The sequence below is a fragment of the Myotis lucifugus genome, unplaced genomic scaffold (assembly GCF_000147115.1).
Source record: "Myotis lucifugus unplaced genomic scaffold, Myoluc2.0 scaffold_316, whole genome shotgun sequence".
Lineage (NCBI taxonomy): Eukaryota > Metazoa > Chordata > Mammalia > Chiroptera > Vespertilionidae > Myotis > Myotis lucifugus.
The window spans coordinates 1,252,289-1,270,979 of NW_005871364.1; the positions used below are offsets into that span (position 1 = coordinate 1,252,289).

Sequence of the window (18,691 nt, forward strand, 5' to 3'; positions counted from 1 at the left end):
AGCAGCAGACGGCCACCCCACCTCTTCCGGGGACTCCGCAGGCCCGCTCCCGGGCCGTGTCAGAGCCTGGCGGCGCCGGCCGGACCCTGCCCGACGGGAGGCAGCGGCCCCGGGGCCTCCCGGACGGGACCCTGCACCCCCGGCCCGGCCACCGCCCCCACCCTGCTCTCCAGAGCCCCCCGTCCTCAGGAGCACCCCAGTGGAGTTGCCGGCCCACTCAAAAGTAAGCGCGACGGTCACCCTGGCCCCCGCGGTCACCGCCCTGCTCCCGGCATCTGCCCACGCCGCCGGCGGCCCCGGTGACGCCCGGGTCGGTACCTTGCGGACCCCCTTGTAGATATAGAAGTAGAGCTCCCGGCCCACATTGAAGCAGAGGCGGTCACCGTTGCCAGACTGATCGTTGAGGTTTACGAAGGAGACGCGGACAGGGTTGGATCCCTGCGAGTTGAAGGGCACCCGGTTGGGCCGGCTGTACTCCGAGTTCGGCAGCAGCTTGTACAGACCTTCCCGGGTGGTGAATTGGGTCTTAATCTCGTTCATCTCCTTCCCTCCTCCCTCCGTCGCCATCTTGGAAAGCAGCGTTCATCCTGCCCTAAGTGCCCGGATCACGCCCACCGCGCAGGCGCCGTCCGGGCCTCGCGCGCTCCCCCCGCCCCTTCCTCCTGGCCCCGCCCACCCGCGAGCCGGCCCCGGCGGAGGCAGGCCGAGGGGCAGGGGCGGGCTTGTTTACGGCCCGACTGCGCAGGCGTGCTCACCTGGCTCGCTCCACGCGGTGGGGGGCGCAGGCTCCGCCCCTGGGCGCGGCCTGGTTCGGCCCCTGTGCGGCGCAGGTGAGGACGGCTCCGCCCGCATCCTCCGCCCGGGCAGGTCCGGGGACTCCTACGGTAACGGGGCTGCGGTGGGCAGCGCGGAGGTGAGCTCGGGGCGGCTGGGACCCGAGACACCCCGGGACCCGGAGGCGCTGAGGAAGAAAGCTGCCTCGGCTGCCGCCCCCTTCTGCCGCGAGGGGAGCCGGAGCCCCAATGTTGTGCCTCGGGAGGGGCGGGGGGCGGTCCCCCTCCCTTGGGACCTGCCCTTCGGCCGCCCGCCCCCCCTCCCCTGCGACCGTCGGGATCCCTTCTGCACCTCCGGGCACTCGAGGACCCGAGTTTTGCGAATCGCCATCCTGTTTAGACGGGTGGAGGGAGAGTGGTGTATATATACACCCAGCACGTGAGCTTGCAAGTCAGATACCTGAATACCTGTTATGGGTGAGCGGTGGCTGATTTTAAGAAAAGTAGGTTGAGTCGGCACTTGTGTTAAGTGTGTCTTCACCAGGTTTTTAGAGAAAAGCGGCGAGGGGACGGGAATCAGAGACTAAGTAGGATTCACTTGTCTTGCCCAGTTATTAATAGCCCTTTGCTTAGAGTCTAAGCCTTAGACGGTTGATTTTTTTTTTAAGAGGCTCAAGTGGAAGCTGCGAAATAGTTTCCCAGGCATAGTTTTGTGCATATACTGTGCTGCGTCTAGATATGTAAGGGCAGGCACACGTGTTGAAGGCGAAACAGTCAGCATTTTCTTCCTGGGCCTCTGAGCATGTTGCACTAGAACAAGAACGTTTCTGAGGTGACAGAAGCATTCTGGCAGAATTCCGGGAGGGGCAGAGACATTTGGTACAGAAAAAATGAACGATTCCTTTAAGTTCACATTGCAGCTGGAGGGCCACAAAAGAAGTGGTGGGAGGTAAGTTCTAAAGTGAGAGGAGTCTAAATCATAAACATCTTATGTATCACAAAGCAAGTAGATGCCGGTGGAAACTGTGCCAATGATGTAATAATGCATTTGACACTAACATCTTGTATCTTTTGTTGGCAAAAAACAAAAAACACAACAACACTAACATTCTGCTTAATTAATAGGTCCTTAAAGTACTTTAAAATTTTCTTGTTATATTGTTTTGATGTTATCTGCATTTACCTAAAAGTCTAATAAATATCAGAATGCTTTTAAAATACCAGGATGTCTTCTGTGGTCACCATGGATGTATCCCAATTTTCTGTAACTGTTATTTTACATTAAAAATATCCTATATAGCCAAAGCCGGTTTGGCTCAGTGGATAGAGCGTCGGCCTGCGGACTGAAAAGTCCCAGGTTTGATTCCGGTCAAGGGCATGTGCCTTGGTTGCGGGCACATCCCCAGTGGGAGATGTGCAGGAGGCAGCTGATAGATGTTTCTCTCTCATCGATGTTTCTAACTCTCTATCTCTCTCCCTTCCTCTCTGTAAAAAATCAATAAAATATATTTAAAAAAAAATATCCTATATAGTAAAAGGCTAATATGCAAATTGTCCCCTTGACCGGGAGTTCTACAAGGGGGCGGGGCTGGCCGGCCAACTGCCCACAGTCCCTCCCCCTGGCCGACCAGTCCTGATCGGGACTGGGCAAGACGGCCAATCGCCAGCCACGCCAAGGGACCTCACCCGTGCATGAATTCATGCACCGGGCCTATAGTATATTTATAATGATCACCTTGAGGGATAGTGACATCCTGAATCATCTATAATAATAAAAGCATAATATGATAATTAGACCACATGTCCTTCTGGACGAAGTCAGGGCTGTGAGGAAAGCCTGGATGCCTGCTGGTGGCCTGAGGGAAGCCTGGGTCCTGGGTGCTAGAGGAAAGCCTGTGCCGGCAGCCGGGGGAAGGAGGCCTACTCTTGCACGAATTTCATGCATCGGGCCTCTAGTCTAAAAATAATTCAGTTGTGTTCCCGTTATCAAGGGGGATAAAAGCATAATAATACTTTTTGGAAAAAAACTCAGCAAGCAAAAATTAAAACAAAAATATTTTGTTAGCCCTCAACCACAGCTTTCAATTACCCAGAATACCTGTATGCCTCAAGCATTCTATTAGGGTTTTATTCTGTATGAATTTAACATATTTTATTGTGATCACAATTATAATAGGCTGTTCACTTTGTCCCATCAATACCTTTGAATAATCTCTATTCTTAGTTTTTCTCCCCACACACTTAAGGATGCAGTAAATAATACCTGAACATATATAACTGGGCCTGACCTGAAATTCATTTCTGATTTTCAGTTTCATACTGGAATTTCTTATTGGATTTGTGCCTCCAATTCATCAGTTTCTAAACCTTAGCAGTTCCCTTTCCTTTTCTTCAAACTTGAATTATTATGTAACTAGAGGCCCAGTGCACAAATTCATACACGGGTGGGGTTGGGCCAGCAGGGGGGAGGGGCCACAGGCAGTTGGCCAGCCAGCCCCACCCCTGATCCGGGTGTTGGGGGCCGATCAGGGCCCAGATCAGGCTGGTTGGCTGCCACAGTGCGTGTTATAGCTACTGGTCGTTCCAGTCAATCTGGTCATTCCACCATTCCAGTCCCTGGGCTTTTACATATATAGATAGCTTTATGAATGATTTCCTTAATTTCACTTTTTCTCTCAACTTTGCTCCTATAAACAACTTCCAAATTAATTTCCTTAAAACATTACTTTAGATATTGCATTATTGCCCAGAAACTTTCAATGACTTACAACAGCCATATTATTTAAGTCATGCACCCAGTAATTCTCAGCCTGTTGTTACATATTGCAGAAAGCCTGCATTCCAGTCAGACTGTTCTGCATCACCCTTAGCTCTTTCTCTTGCTGGAAAAGAACCTTCTTTCCTCTGCTTTCCCCTTCATAGCCTGTTCTTAGGCCTAGTCTAAGTCCCATCCTCACCAAGCCTTTCCCAAGCTCCTGGTGATAAAACCATATTTGAAACCAAGCATTCCCTATTCAGGATACATGACTGGCTTCAGGAAGTGTTTGAACTCTTTGTAATTGTATTCAAAATGTTGTGTACATGTTTTATTATGTTATTGGAGTCTGTAGCCTTCATCAAATTTTCAAAGAGGTGTGACCACCCCCCCTCCCCAATTTAAAAATTACCTCTCTAAACTTCTGTGGCACTTTGCCAAGCCTTCATTTTTCTTTTTCTTTTTTAATATATTTTTATTGACTTCAGAGAGGAAGGGAGAGGGAGAGAGAGATAGAAACATCAATGATGAGAGAGTATCATTGATCACCTTCTGGGGATTGAGCCCGCAACCCAAGCATGTACCCTTGACTGGAATCGAACCTGGGACCTTCCAGTCCGCAGTCCGATGCTCTATCCACCGAGCCAAACCAGCTAGGGCTAAGCTTTCATTTTCCATGTATAATATCCTAAACCATAACCTTCTTTTGGTATTTATTAGAATATGCTAACACTTGGAGTGCGGGTGAATTTCCCGCCAAAATATAAGATGGCTCTGTCTTTTGGTTTTGTTCCATCCACCAAAAGGGTGGATTACAAACAAATATTTGGTAATACGCAGTTACAATCGGCCCGAGTTTACACGTTTCCCGCACTCCACCGCAAATCTATATGAACCGAGTTAAAGACGGCTCCCGCGGAGTACGCGCAATTCACGCGAGCCGACTTAACTCGTTTCCCGCACTCCAAGTGCTAATTGTCTTGTATTGGTATTTATCTTTTAGTATGTACAGTACATGCTGTCTTTCAACCAGGTTGTATGCACACTCGAGGATATGAGGGGCCTCATTCAAATTATTTTTTTAATGTTTTTGTTGATTTCAGAGAGAGAAAGGGAGAGGAAGAGAGAGAGAGAAACATCAATGAGAGAGAATCATGGATAGGCTCCCTCCTGCATGTCCCCTACTGGGGATTGAGCCTACAACCTGGGCATGTGCCCTGACCAGGAATCCAACTGTGACTTCCTGGTTCATAGGTCGACACTCAACCATTGAATCACACCAGCCAGACTCATTAAGATTCTTTTTTTTTTCTTTTTTTCCAGTTGATCAGCAGCCTAGCCAGGTTCTAGCCAGGTTCTCTAGCCAGGTTCGGTCTTTAAAGATTCTTTATATCCTCAAATATTTGAGTGCTCAGGTGTGCCACTCGGTTCTAGCCTTTGGGAGGCATCAGTAAACAAAAATCCCTCACTTGTGGAGTTTATATTCTTGCAAGGAGAAGACAGAGGATAAACAATAAACACAAATAAGTAAACCAAATAGTGATTGTGCTAGGAAAAGAAGTAGAGCAGGATAAGAGGGTTGGGAATGTGTTGGGTAGGTTACAGTTTAAAATATGGTGATCAAGATAAGCCTCATTGAGAAGGTGACATTTCAGCAAAGACTTGAAAGAGGTGAGGGCATGAGCCATGGCCTATCAGGGGAAAGTGCCAAGCATGCAGAGGAAAAAGCCACGGTGTGTTTATGTAACCGGACAATCAATAGGTCCTTGCTGCCTGTCGCTACTTGAGCCAATTAAGCAGAAACAGGGTTGAGTCACATATAAGCATTTATTCCAATACTGCCATCAGTATGGAAGAGCAGCAGGTCAGCCACAAAGCATCTGCTCTGCAGGCCCCCATAAACCAGCTGCTTATATAGGGTAGGACAAGGATTACATGGGGAAGTAGGGATTACAGGCATAGGGAAGTAGGAAGCTGGATTGGTACTCCATTGTTTGTGCAACAAAGTTGTCAGTCTTTCCATAATAATAGGCAGTTCTTGAATGAAAATGGACTGCATTCCAAGGTTGACTCCCAGGTCCCAGGGTGGGGCGTACAACTCCCAGCCAGGTTAGAATTTCCTTTCTTTAACCAGAACAAGGCAATCACAGTTAACAGAGCATAATTATATTTCCCATAAACATAGCTAGTTCCCAATATTCTACTTTTGCTCCTAACACAAAATAGAACACAAGTCAGTCGGCCAGAGTGGCTAGAGCAGAGTGGGCAGGGAAGCCACTGCAGGCTTTAAAATCCATTTGCTGATTTGAAGGTAGACTGTGGGAAGCAAGAGTGGAAGGTCCCATTGGGAGGCTAGTGTAGTAATCCCAGCCAAAGGAAGTGGAGGCTTGGACTAGGGGTGGTCGCAGTCCAGACTGAGAGAGGTTAGAGTATCCTAGATGTATTCTGGAGGTAAAGCCAATGGGACTTCCCAGCAGATTAGATATGATTTATGGGAGAAATGGAGGAGTCAAGAATAAATCCAGCCCTACATGCTTTGGCTCAGTGGATAGAGCGTTGGCCAGGTTCGATTCCAGCCAAGGGCACATGCCTGGGTTGCAGGCTCAATCCCCAGTAGGGGACCTGTTGGAGGCAGCCAATCAATGATTCTCATCATTGATGTTTCTCTCTCTCTCCCCTTCTCCCTTTCTCTCTGAAATCAATAAAGAAATATATTTTAAAAAGAAAAAAGAATAAATCTAGAGTAGGTACAACAGCTGGAGAGTGGAAGTGTCATTAACTTAGATGAGAAGCCTGGGAAGGAGCAGGTTTTGAAAGGAAGATCAGGAGTTCATCTTTTAACATGAGTGGGGGAGGTGGCTGTTAGGCACTTAGAGGAAACATCCAGGAGACCGTGACTAATCAAGGGCTACCTTAGACCGAGCTGCCAACATGTACTTGGCAGTCATTAGCTAAGAAATGGATTTAAAGCCTGGGTACCATCACCAAGGGAGTGAGTATGAGCAGTGGGACAATCCAGGAGGTTGGGGACTAAAACATACCATTTTTTTTTCAATGTAATACATGTAGAGTATTCACTTTAGGTCAAACTTATTGTTTTTCAGATTCAGAGAATAATCCATTAGAAAAGCATGTTTGCCTGTTTGTTTTTAAATTTGAGGAGAACACGTGTTTGCCACAGTGACCTTCTAAAGAGAAATAGACATAGAAGGGTATCTTTAGGAACCATATTTGAAATCTTTACTGACTCACTATATAAAGTAACCAACCTCAGATTTATCTTGTTGGATGAGCTTATTCTACTATTACATTACTAGAGGCCTGGTGCATGAAAACTCATGCACTGGAGGGGGGGGACCCTCAACCTGGCCTACTCCCTCTCACAGTCCAGGAGGCCTCAGGGGATGTCCCCCAGGGAGCAGGCCTAAGCCTGAGTCTGGCCTCCCTCTGCAGGAGGCAACTGGGCCAATCAGGGAAAGGCACCGCCTCCATCACCCCACCGCTGCTGCTGCCTCTGGCCTCCCTCTGTGCGAGGCAACCGGACCTATCAGGGGAAGGCGCCGCCCCCATCACCCCGCTGCTGCTGCCACTGCCAGCTTCCGCGGCTGCTGGCCCTCCTCTGCCCTCACAGCCACTGCAGCTTTTGTCCGAAGGACGTCTGGAAGATGTCCGGTCTATCCGGTCTAATTAGCATATTACCCTTTTATTAGTATCAGTGGTTCTCAACCTTCCTAATGCCGTGACCCTTTAATACAGTTCCTCATGTTGTAGTGACCCCCAACCATAAAATTATTTTCGTTGCTACTTCATAACTAATTTTGCTACTGTTATGAATCGTAATGTAAATATCTGACATGCAGGATGTATTTTCAGGGGTCGCGACCCAGAGGTTGAGAACTGCTGGATAGATGATTCAGTACTTCTTTATAAGACCATTATGGGACTTGAAAATAAACTTGGAAAACATCCCATAACATAGTGTCCTTAAATACCACTTCTACTTCTGCCTCAGATCTGCAGAATGGTAAGTCTGACACACCATTAGGATTGCTAAATTGTGATTTATTTATTTTTAATCCTCATCTAAGTGTATGTTTTTCATTTATTCTAGAGAAAGAGGGAGAGAGAGTAACATCTATCGGTTGCCTCCTGTACACACCCTTAACAGGGTATCTAGCCTGCAACCTGGGTATGTGCCCTGACTAGGAATCAAACCCACATCCCTTAGGTGAACAGGACAATGCTCAACCAACTGTGCCACATTGGCTAAATTATATGTTTTTAGATACAAATTGATCATGTACAAAGCATCTTATTTCTTTTTTTAAAAAATTATTTTTTGTTGGTTTCAGAGAGAGGAAAAAAGAGAGAGAAACATTAATGATGAGAGAGAAACATTGATTGGCTGCACGCCCCCTACTGGGAATCGAGTGCACAACCCGGGTATATCCTGACCAGGAATCCAACTGTGACTTCCTGGTTCATAGGTCAATGCTCAACCACTGAACCACACTGGCTGGGCAGCATCTTATTCCTTTTTAAGTAATCATTAAGTGGATGCAGTACTTAATATTTCACACATATCTTGAAATATAAGTGCTTCTTAAAGATCTTTTAAGGTATTCAAATACAGCACATTTTGTGAGAGCCCACTAGGTAGGCATTAATGCTAAGTGCTTATACCTGCTCTTACTTCATGAACAACCTTATAAATAGGAACCATTATCTTTTTAGGTATGAGAAAACTTAGTGTCAGAAAAATTAAAATGACTTGTCTAAGTTACTGTCTAGTGCAGGGGTTAGGAACCTTTTGTCCTGCCAAGGGCCATTTGGATATTTATAACATCACTTGTGGCCCATACAAAATTATCAACTTAAAAATTAGTATTTGGTGAAACATTTAATTAACTCACCTCTAATGCCTTGGCAGGGCCAGACCCAATGACTTTTTGGGCCTTATATGGCTCATGGGCCAGATGTTCCCCACCCCTGATCTAGAGCTAGATATTAGCAGAGACAAAATTTGAATTCAGGTCTCAAAAGAGAAACATCTTAAAGTAAAATTTTAAAAAAATATTCATTTTAAAATTATACATTACCGAAAGGTGAAGAATAGCAATTTAAGTGAAGCAATTATATTTTTTTAATGCAAAGGATGTTTTTTAAAACTCAAAATTAGAAGAGAGACCTCACAGAATGGAATAAAATATTTGCAAATCATATCTCTGATAAAGTACTTGTATGTAGAATCTGTAAAGAACTCCTACACAAAACACAAATAACCTAACTTTAAAGTGGGCCAAAGACCCAAATAGACTTTCCTCCAAAGAAGATACACAAATGGCCAGTAAGCACATGAAAAGATGCTCAGCATCATTGCCATCAGGGAAATGCAAATCAAAACCACAATGAGATGCTACTTCGTACCCATTAGGATGGCTATCATCAAAAAGACAGATAACAAGTGGTGAGTATGTGGAGAGATTCAAACCCTCATACACACGCTAGTAGGAATGTAAAACAGCGCAGCCACGTTGGCTAATAGTCTGGCATTTCTCAAAGGTTTGAACAGTTGCCCTGGTCCTGACCAGTATGAATCAGTGGTTAGATCATCGCCCGTGCGCTGAAGGGTCCTGAGTTCAATTCCCAGTTGAGGGCCTGTACCTGGTTATAAGCTGGATCCCTGATCAGGGTACGTGCAAGAGGCAACCAATCAATGTCTCTCTCTCACATTGATTTTTCTCTCTCCCCTCCCCCTCCCTCCCCTCCTTCCCTTCCACTCTCTAAAAATCAATGGAGCAGAAAATATCCTTGGGAGAGGATTAACAGCAGCAAAAAACATCTGTCCTGACCAGGTTGCTCAATTGGTTGAAGTGTCGTCCCGTACACCAAAAGGTTTCAGGTTTGATCCCCGTCAGGGCACATACCTAGGTTTCAGGTTCAATGCCCAGTCAGGGTGCATACAGGAGGCAACTGATCAATGTTTTTTGTGTGTTTTTTTTCTTTCTCCCCCCTCCACCCCCCGCTTTCCTCCCTCTTACCTTCCTTTTCTCCCTCCCTTCCTTCCTTTCTCTTTAAAAAAATCAAGTGATATCTCTGGTGAAGATTTTTAAAAAATATTTTTATCTGTTTAAACAGCTACCATATGACCCAGCAATTCCACTCTTAGTATATACCCAAGAGAAGTGAAAACAGGTCCACACAAAATCTTGTACGTGAATGCTCATAGCAGCGTTAGTCATAATAGCCACAAAGTAGAAATAACCCAAATGTTCATTGACTGATGAATGGATACACAAAATGTGGTCTATCCATACAATGGAGTATTATTCAGCCAGAAAAAGGAATGAAATACCGATACATACAACACGTGTAATCCTTGAGAACATTATGTAAATGACAGGAGGCAGACACAAAAGGCCACATACTGTATGATTCCATTTATATGAAATGTTTAGAACAGGCAAGTCTTTTGAGACAGAAAATAGGTGAGTGGTTGCCTAGAGGTGGTGGGGAAAGGGGGAGGAGGGGTGACTGCTTGGGTACAAGGTCTCTTGGGTGATGAAAATGTTCTAATAGTGATTGTGTGAATAGTTGCACAATTCTGAATATACTAAAAACCACTGAATTATACACTGTAAATGGGTGAATTATATGTGTTATTAAAACTAGAGCACACCCAGTATAGTGCCCAATTTATGTCTCAGACAGCTACTAAATTATGAGAAATGAATAATTGTTAGGTTTGTTGGCCTTACCTAGTAAATGGACCGTCTAGGGGTGACATGAAGAAGTTACAGGACAATAAGGGTTCAGAGAACCAAACAGTCGGTAATCTCTACCATAAAATATGAACCTCCCAAGTTGTACCTGCATTTTTATCTCTACATGAACCCATTCTCCCACTTTTCTTCTAGGATCAAAGGAAGAGATATCTCTTGGTGTGGAAACGATTTCTCCACCACGCTCTCGTAATAAGTCCCTCTTGTCCCCTCTAGGACACCAGGCTCCAATAGTGACTTACCTACCATGTCTCCTGGGCAAACTCCCAGCCTGCACTGCTCCCACCTCCTCCCATGCCCTATAAGCATGCCGAGCAAGGACAGTAGCTGCAAAGAGGAAACAGTGGGCAGTGTGCCCGAGAGTTTGGCCATGTTGTGGCAGTGGTCAACAGAATTGCTCTTTCTCCACTGAAAAACAAAACCTCTACCTATCGTGCCATCTCTTGGGTCCCGGCCTTAAAAAACTCAGAGCTGACTCCCACCCTCATATAAAAATAGCTCCACATGTGCTGTTTTAATTCTCTTAGACTCCAGGGAGAAGACAGAAATGTGGGTTCCAGTCCACATAATGAAGGAAAAACATAGGAAGAAAATGAGAGAATCGGTTGTCACAAGGCTGTGACATCCTGTCACTCACAGACACGGAACCGGTTGAATTATTAGAGTATTCTTAGCACTGCACCCGGATGAGGACACCACTTTTTGTAGATAGAACCAGCTTTATTTTTCACTGTAAACCTCCCCCAGTTATCGGTTCAATGACAGCCTGTCCAAGCAGCCCAGTCAATAGTGTAGGTTTTATCTCTTCAGAGATTAGAGAAGGGCACTCAAGCTTGATAACTTCAATAACAGTTTCTAACTGCGTTCAAGCTTGATAACCTCAATAACAGTTTCTAACTTACTCCCTCTGAGGACCTTAAACAGGAAAGAGAGAAGGAGAGTGAAGGGAAGAGTTGTGCTGGCCACACCGCTGGCTGCCCAGTGACCTACCACCATATGCTTCTGTGGACTTTCTGTGGACTTGTGTCTGGGGGCCTGTGACCCAAAGTAAGATGCATTTGTTAACGTAAAAATCCATTGTAGTGGTTGAACGTTGACCTATGAACCAAGAGAATCTAGGTTCGATTCCCAGGCAGGGCACATGCATGGGTTGTGGGCTCAATCCCCATTAGGGCGCATGCAGGAGGCAGCCAATCGATGTCTCTCTCTCTCATTGATGTTTCTGTTTTTCTATTCCCTCTCCTTTCCTCTCTCTCTCAAAAAAAAATCAATAAAAACATTTTTTTATTTTTTAAATATATTTTTATTGATTTCAGAGAGGAAAGGAGAGGGAAGGAGAGATAGAAACATCAATGATGAGAGAGAATAATTAATGGGCTGCCTCCTGCACGCCCCACACTGGGGATCGAGCCCACAACGGGGGCATGTGCCCTGACCTGGAATTGAACTGTGACCTCCTGGTTCATAGGACGACGTCAACCACTGAGCCATGCCAGCTGGGCCATTACTATTTTTTTTAATCCATTTGAGAAGTTCCTATTTAGAAAAGTAAAAATACAGTCTATCTGACTAACAAGATCTGGTCTAGGACGGGCAGGGGGTTCTCCCTGGAAGGTGACCGCAAAGGGCGGCTATTTCTGGTATTTACCTGGTGAGGCTCCGGTTCACTGGCGCAGGGACCACTCTCTCACTGCAAAGCGGGAGACCCCTCCTAGATCGTGAAGCATGAGGCAAACGCACAACACGTACTGCATCTATATCTAGTTTTCTCCTTTTCCACCTTGCTCGTATTTTTATCTTTTTTTTTTTCCCTTCCTGGTGTTTCCATTTCTGCATGCTCCATCACTGAGCTGTGATACCTGTGGTTCCTCATACCTGTCACACCTGGGCTTTCGTGCCTTGGCACAAGTTAGGTTCCCTTTCCGCTCCGGTCGCCAGAGGGGATAGAATTTGCTGCATCCTCTAAACCTTAACCCAAAAAATCCCTCTGCCTGTTCATCCCTCGGGTTTCAGCTTCAGGGCTGTGTCCTCACCTCTCCCTGATGCCCAAAATCTAAATGATGTACTTTCTTATTTTCTCAGCTTTGTTATTGCCTTTATAGCACTTACACAATTTCTAATGATGTACTCATTATATATCCACGCGTTTTCACACGTTTCCCTAAGTAACACCCGCCTCCCCCCGTGGACTGTAGGCCCTTTTGAGAACAGGGACCTGTCTTTTTTGTTTGGTGTTTTGTATCCAGATGAGGCCTGACCTGCGGTAGGCACTCAATATATATCTGACAAATGCATGACTTGCCTCCTCTGAGAAACATTCTCTAGCTTTGAGCACTCTGTGTTAATGCTTAACTGTACCGTGGATCTCATCTCCCTAGGCGGTCAGCTCCGCGTGATTGCAGCTCACGCACCGAACACCTGCCTGCTTCCTTCTCTCATACCTCACCCCAAGCTCTGCTCCGCCTGAGGCTCACACCCCGTGCCTTCAGATAGCTCTGCTGTCTAGCATGGGGGGGGGGGGAAGTGCTTATCTCCCTTATTTATATTTTATGTATTTGGCTTTGGAGTAAATATTTATCATCCCCATTGTTCAGTCACTTCTTTAGTCCCTACTCATTCCAATTTCCTCTCCCCCAAAATAAAATACTGTCCTAATTCTTTAGGGCCACATGTCAACTTAATAGGGTAGGACAGTGGTCGGCAAACCACGGCTGGCGAGCCACATGCAGCTCTTTGGCCCCTTGAGTGTGGCTCTTCCACAAAATACCACGTGCGGGCGCACACATACAGTGCAATTGAAACTTCGTGGCCCGTGCGCAGAAGTCGGTTTTCGGCCTGGGTGAGTCTATTTTGAAGAAGTGGCGTTAGAAAAAGTGGGGGGTGTTGGTCAGTCAGGCGACGGGAGACGCGGTGCAGGCGGGCCGAGGGATACGCAGCGTGGGGGAGGCGTGCGTGATTCATGCACGAGTTGAGTGAGCCAGTCAGTCAGCAGTCTCATTGTGCAGTGGTTAGTGCTAGTCGCGTCCGCAAATCGCTCGCGGATGACAAAAGTACCTACTCGAAGCATAAAGTTACCTGTATTTTTCCAACCAGCTGCAAATCCTACAGGTATTTTTGTCATCAATTTAAGAATTGTAATTCTTTTGTGTTGGTGGCTTTATTATTATATTGACATTGGCAACTTTGAAATGCAATTGCTGGATTTAAAAAACAAAGAACTGTGGAGCTTGAAATTTGAGCGTCTTTGTGCTGATATAGAAATATTGGAGAAAAACAAATGTGAACTTAGTTCACAGCACAAGTGGTCTGCTTTGAAAGACCTGGAGAAGGAAGATATGTTGATTTTTAACACCTGGAATAGTATTCCTGACTCATATAATCAACTGAAAAAACTAGCGTTTGCTGTTCTTTCCTTATTCGTGTCTACATATTTATGCAAACAATCATTTTCAAGCATGAACCTTATCAAGAGTAAATTGAGAAGCCGTCCTATTGATGAGAACCTGGAATGGTGCCTAAAATTAAAAACAACAATATACAAACCTGACTTACCCAAACTTTCCAAGGAGATGCAAGGCCATTGTTCACATTAGTGTTTGTCAGTCATTGTCATGATTTAATTTTATGGACATTGTAAGGTAAATTGTAAGGAATTTAATTTTATCAATAAATAATATCATTATTAAGTATGATATCAAGTTTTATTCAATGTACCTATAGTTTAACTAAGACTTAAAACTTTAAGTAAAGTTTATTAAGTTAATTTTAGGGAACATTGTGGAGTGAAAGAAGATGTAGTGTCGAGGATTGAGAAAGGTATGTTGAGATGGTTTGGACATATAGAGAGGATGAACGAAAGGAGATAGACGAAACAAGTATACAAGATGAGTGTGGATGGTAGCGTTGGAAGGGGTCGACCTCAGCGAACGTACCTCAATCAGATTGAGGATGTTTTTAGCAAAGGCCAGCTTAGGAGTACCCTAATTAAGTTAATAACAATGTACCTACCTATATAGTTTAAGTTTAAAAAATTTGGCTCTCAAAAGAAATTTCAATCGTTGTACTGTTGATATTTGGCTCTGTTGACTAATGAGTTTGCCGACCACTGGGGTAGGATATTGAATTTGCTGGAGAGGTTTTAACAGCATAAGGATTATCAACAGGCTCTAGATCTGTTTACTGGGAAAGAAAAGATTACTAATTTGGACATAGAACAATTTATTTTTCTTTTTGCCATGTCTTTCTCATATAGAACAATGCTTTATAGGTAATTGATGCTCAGGAACTGTTTAGTGGGTTGAGCACATACCCAAAAAGAGCACTGGACGTAAGGTTAAAAGACATGACACAAGTTCTACTCATGATCCCATTATTTGATGATGTGTTGGAAGCACTGGCCAGCGCAGTAAGAAAAAGCTCGAAATGAAACTGTCGCTATTTATGACTGTACTAGAGGCCCGATGCACCAAATTCGTGCAAGAATAGGCCTTCCTTCCGTACCGGCTTCCCTCTGTCACCCAGGACCTGGGCTTCCCTCACTATGGGAAATTTTCAAAAAGAAGAGTAATGTTGGGGCAGGGGGGGACTTTTCTCCCAAATATTATGAAACCTCTTTAATTAAAACATCACTGGAATACAAGAGTACAGAATTAGACCCCAGTAAAAATGGACTTATGATAAAAATGGCATGGTTAATTTAATGAAAGGTATTGAAACAGCTAGCCATTTATAACAAAATAAATATAGACTCCTACTTCTCTCCTTATTCCAAAATAAACTCCAGATGGAGCAGAGATTTAAATATAAAAATTAACCATAAGAGTCCACAAAGAAACTATTTAAATAAATATATTTATAGTCTTGAAATGGGAAAGGCTTTCCTAAAAATAGCCCAAAACTCAGAAGCCATAGGATATTTTTATTCTATGTCTTGCATGGCACAAAACACCATTTAAAAAGATGACAAACTTGGAAAACATATGTGTAACACATATGGCAAGAAGATAACATCCCTAAAAATAAAGATGCTTTTCAAAATCAATTACAAAGACAACCCAGTAGAAAAAAACAGGCAAAGGACTTAAACAAGCAATTCACTCAGGAAGCTCCCTGCTCCACTGCCCCCTCCCACCTTTGTATAAATTCTCTGAATCACCTTTGCATAGAAAATAAAAGTCTTTGAGCCCAATGGTTAGTGAATAGAGCGTCAGCCTGTGGACCGAAAGGTCCCAGGTTCGATTCTGGTCAACAGCACGTACCTTGGTTACAGGTTCCTCCCTGGCCTGGGCCCTGGTCAGGGTGTGTGCAGAAGGCAACCAATTGATATGTTTCTCTCTAATCGATATTTCTCTCTGTCTTTCCCTCTCTCTGCCACTCTCCTTAAAAATCAATGGAAAAATATCCTCGGGTGAGGATTAACCAAAAAAATAAATAAGAAAATAAAAGTGTTTGCTTTGTTTTAAAAAATATTTTCTTTTGCCCTAACCGGTTTGGCTCAGTGGATAGAGTGTTGGCCTGTGGACTGAAAGGTCCCGGGTTCGAGTTCGGCTAAGGGCATGTACCTTGGTTGAGGGCACATCCCCAGGGGAAGGTGTGCAGGAGGCAGGGGATGCTAAACCACATTAAGGTCACAAGTAGTATCTTGGAAATAGGAAGGGGCCCTGGCGGGGTAGCTCGGTTAGAGCAGAGTCCAGATGCACCAAGGTTTTGGGTTTGATCTCTGATCAGGGCACATACAAGAAGCAAACGATGAATTCATAAATGAATGGGACAACAAATCTCAATCTCTCACTCTCTCGCTCTCTCTCCTCCCCCCCCCCCTTCCTCTAAAAAAAATAAATAAAAAAAACCCAGTGACCTCCCGGTCGTCACTGATTCCATTCCCAGTCAGGGCACATGCCTGGGTTGTGGGCTCACAATCCCCAGTTGGTAATGTGCAGGAGGAAGCCATCAATGTTGATGTTTCTCTCTCAGTGTTTTCTTTTCTTTTTCTTTTTCTTTTTAGAGGACGTTTATTAAAGCTGGGACAGTGAAACAAGGAACGGCCTACGATAGAAGCAACAGGAGAGACACTATGCAAGGAAGTGAGCGTAGGCTGGGCTGCTGTGGCTCACTAAGGAGTCAGAGAAAAGGGGCCTTGGTGACAGGGGTAGGGGGTTAGCCTGGGGCCAGCTGCTGCTGCCCATGCTTATTTTCTGAAGTTTCACATAAATGTCATACTGTTTTTGCTTATTTTCTGAAGTGTCTTACATAAATGTCATACTGTTTTTGCTTCATGGATGCAGTATCTACTCATCTGAGAATGTCAGCATTGGTTTTAAAATGTTCATCTCCTTGCATAGTCTTTTTCTCCAACGTTGCTTTTCTCCTGTTCATCGGTTTTGATCTCTAAAGCTCACATTTAGAGGCTCCTCTCAGATGTCTGGTTAACCCTTGGCTGTCTGCTTATGATTAAGAGCATATTTGCAAGCCTTGCGGTGGCGGGGGGGGGGCGGGTGGGTGTCCCTTAGAGTTTAGGAGATGCATACCTGTGGGGAAAGAGAGAGAAACTGCTGTGGGGGCGGGGTGCTCCTGGGGCGGGGAGAGGGTCTCATCCATGTTTCTATCTCTCCCTCACTCTCCCTTCCTCTCTCTCTAAAATCAATAAAAACATATTTTTAAAAAGCAGACAAAACAGAAAATGAGATTGAGCATATGATTACTGAATGCTGGGCTCCCATCCTTTTGTCCTCACTAGGCTCCTAGGACACTGACAACCAAATGTTTACTTTCTGTGCAGAAATCTCAGGAGATTCTTTCCTGGAGAATCTGACGGTTCCCAAGATATAAACGTAAGAGTTTCGACACATGCAGATTACCCTCCATTGAACCCCAAAGTCTGAAAGTCCTAAAAACCATGTGCTCAGATATTCAAACAGATTTTTAGCCCTAGACTTTTTTTTTAATCCCCACCCAAGGATTTTTTTCCCATTGTTTTTTTGTGATTTTTATTTTTGAGAGGAAGAGTGGAAGGGAGGGAGGAGGGGGAAAGAGAGAGAGAAACATTGATGTGGCAAAGACATATCCATTGGTTGCCTCCCACACATGCCCTGACCCTGACTGGGGATCAAGCCTACAACTGAGGTACATGCCCTTGACCGGGAATTGAACCCGAGACCCTTCTAACCACTGGGCAAAACCAGCTAGGTCTAGCCCCGACTCTTAATCGTAAGCAGACAACCAAGGATTACCCAGACATCTGAGAGGAGCCTCTAAATGTGAGCTTTAGAGATCAAAACCGATGAACAGGAGAAAAGCAACATTGGAGAAAAAGACTATGCAAGATGAACATTTTAAAACCAATGCTGACATTCTCAGATGAGTAGATACTGCATCCATGAAGCAAAAACAGTATGACATTTATGTAAGAAACTTAAGAAAATAAAAAAGGTCTTGGATACTAAAAACATGATAGCAGGAATGAAAGGACTAGAAAGGTTGGAAAAGAACATTGAGAAAATCTCCCAGAAGGAGCCACGAGACAAGGAGGAATCACAGGAGAATAAGAAAGGGGACCACCCCAGCAGGCCCGACCTCCAAGCAGGGAGGAGACGATCATCCACAGATATTCCAGAGAAACGTCCAGAACTGAAGGACGTGAGATCACAGAGTAAATGAACCCACCGAGTGCCCAGCAAAATGGATAAAAATAAACCCACGCTAGACGCAACATTGTGAAATGCTAGAACACTCGGGAACCAGACAAGATCCTACCAGCCTGCAGAGAGGAAAGGTCATGTGAAGGATCAGAAACCAGGATGGCTTCAGACTTAGCGGCAGCCACACCAAAGCCAGAAGGCAGGCTGGAATACAAGCTCTTTGACTTTTGTCTCTATGACCTTGGTCTTTCTTGTTCACGGATGAATCCAGGTACTTAGAGGCAGCGCCAGACATGTACAAGGTTCTCAATAAAAATTAGTTGAATGGCCCAGCTGGTGTGGCTCAGTGGTTGAGCATTGACCTGTGAACCAGGAGGTCACAGTTAGATTCCGGGCCAGGGCACATGCCCGGGTGTGGGCTCGATCCCCAGTGGGGGGCGTGGAGGAAGCAGCCAATCAATGATTCTCTCTCTCATCGTTGATGTTTCTATCTCTCTCTCCTCCTTCCTCTCTGAATTTAATAAAAATATTTTTTAAAAATTGTTGAATGAAAGAGAACAATACTTTCAAAATGCTGAGGATAAGTTTCTTGCCACCTGTAACTAATCCCCGGGGAAATATCAGTCAAGTCTGGGGTAGAGGCAAGACATGGTTGGACATAGAAGGACTCAAACACTCTACCCTCTGTGTACCATTTCTCAGGAAGCTATGCTAGGATATGTTCCATCAAAACGAGAGACTACT

General features: G+C 44.8%; 1 protein-coding gene and 1 long non-coding RNA gene across 22 annotated transcripts in view; one reads left to right on the top strand and one right to left on the bottom strand.

Annotated features, from left to right (window-relative positions):
• The window catches only part of WDR20 (WD repeat domain 20), a 53,373-nt gene extending 52,474 nt beyond the window's left edge, over positions 1-899 (bottom strand). For 7 of the 20 annotated variants that reach the window (XM_006100528.3, XM_023764067.1, XM_006100522.3 and 4 more), the window contains exon 1: positions 319-624. In XM_006100528.3, the coding sequence (XP_006100590.1) occupies positions 319-567 (249 nt within the window). In that variant the 5' untranslated portion in view covers positions 568-624. Of the gene's footprint in view, positions 1-318 lie in introns of all 20 variants that reach the window. The other 13 variants (XM_014465955.2, XM_014465954.2, XM_023764070.1 and 10 more) reach the window with 8 other exon arrangements.
• On the top strand, positions 9-16,784 carry LOC106699129. 2 transcript variants are annotated; one of them, XR_002832080.1, is made up of 3 exons: positions 9-223; positions 7,402-7,552; positions 16,315-16,784. It is a non-coding gene; the product is annotated as an uncharacterized LOC106699129 (long non-coding RNA). The 2 variants fall into 2 exon arrangements; XR_001350581.2 differs by lacking the exon at positions 9-223 and adding an exon at positions 925-1,276.
• Positions 16,785-18,691: the final 1,907 nt, after the last annotated feature.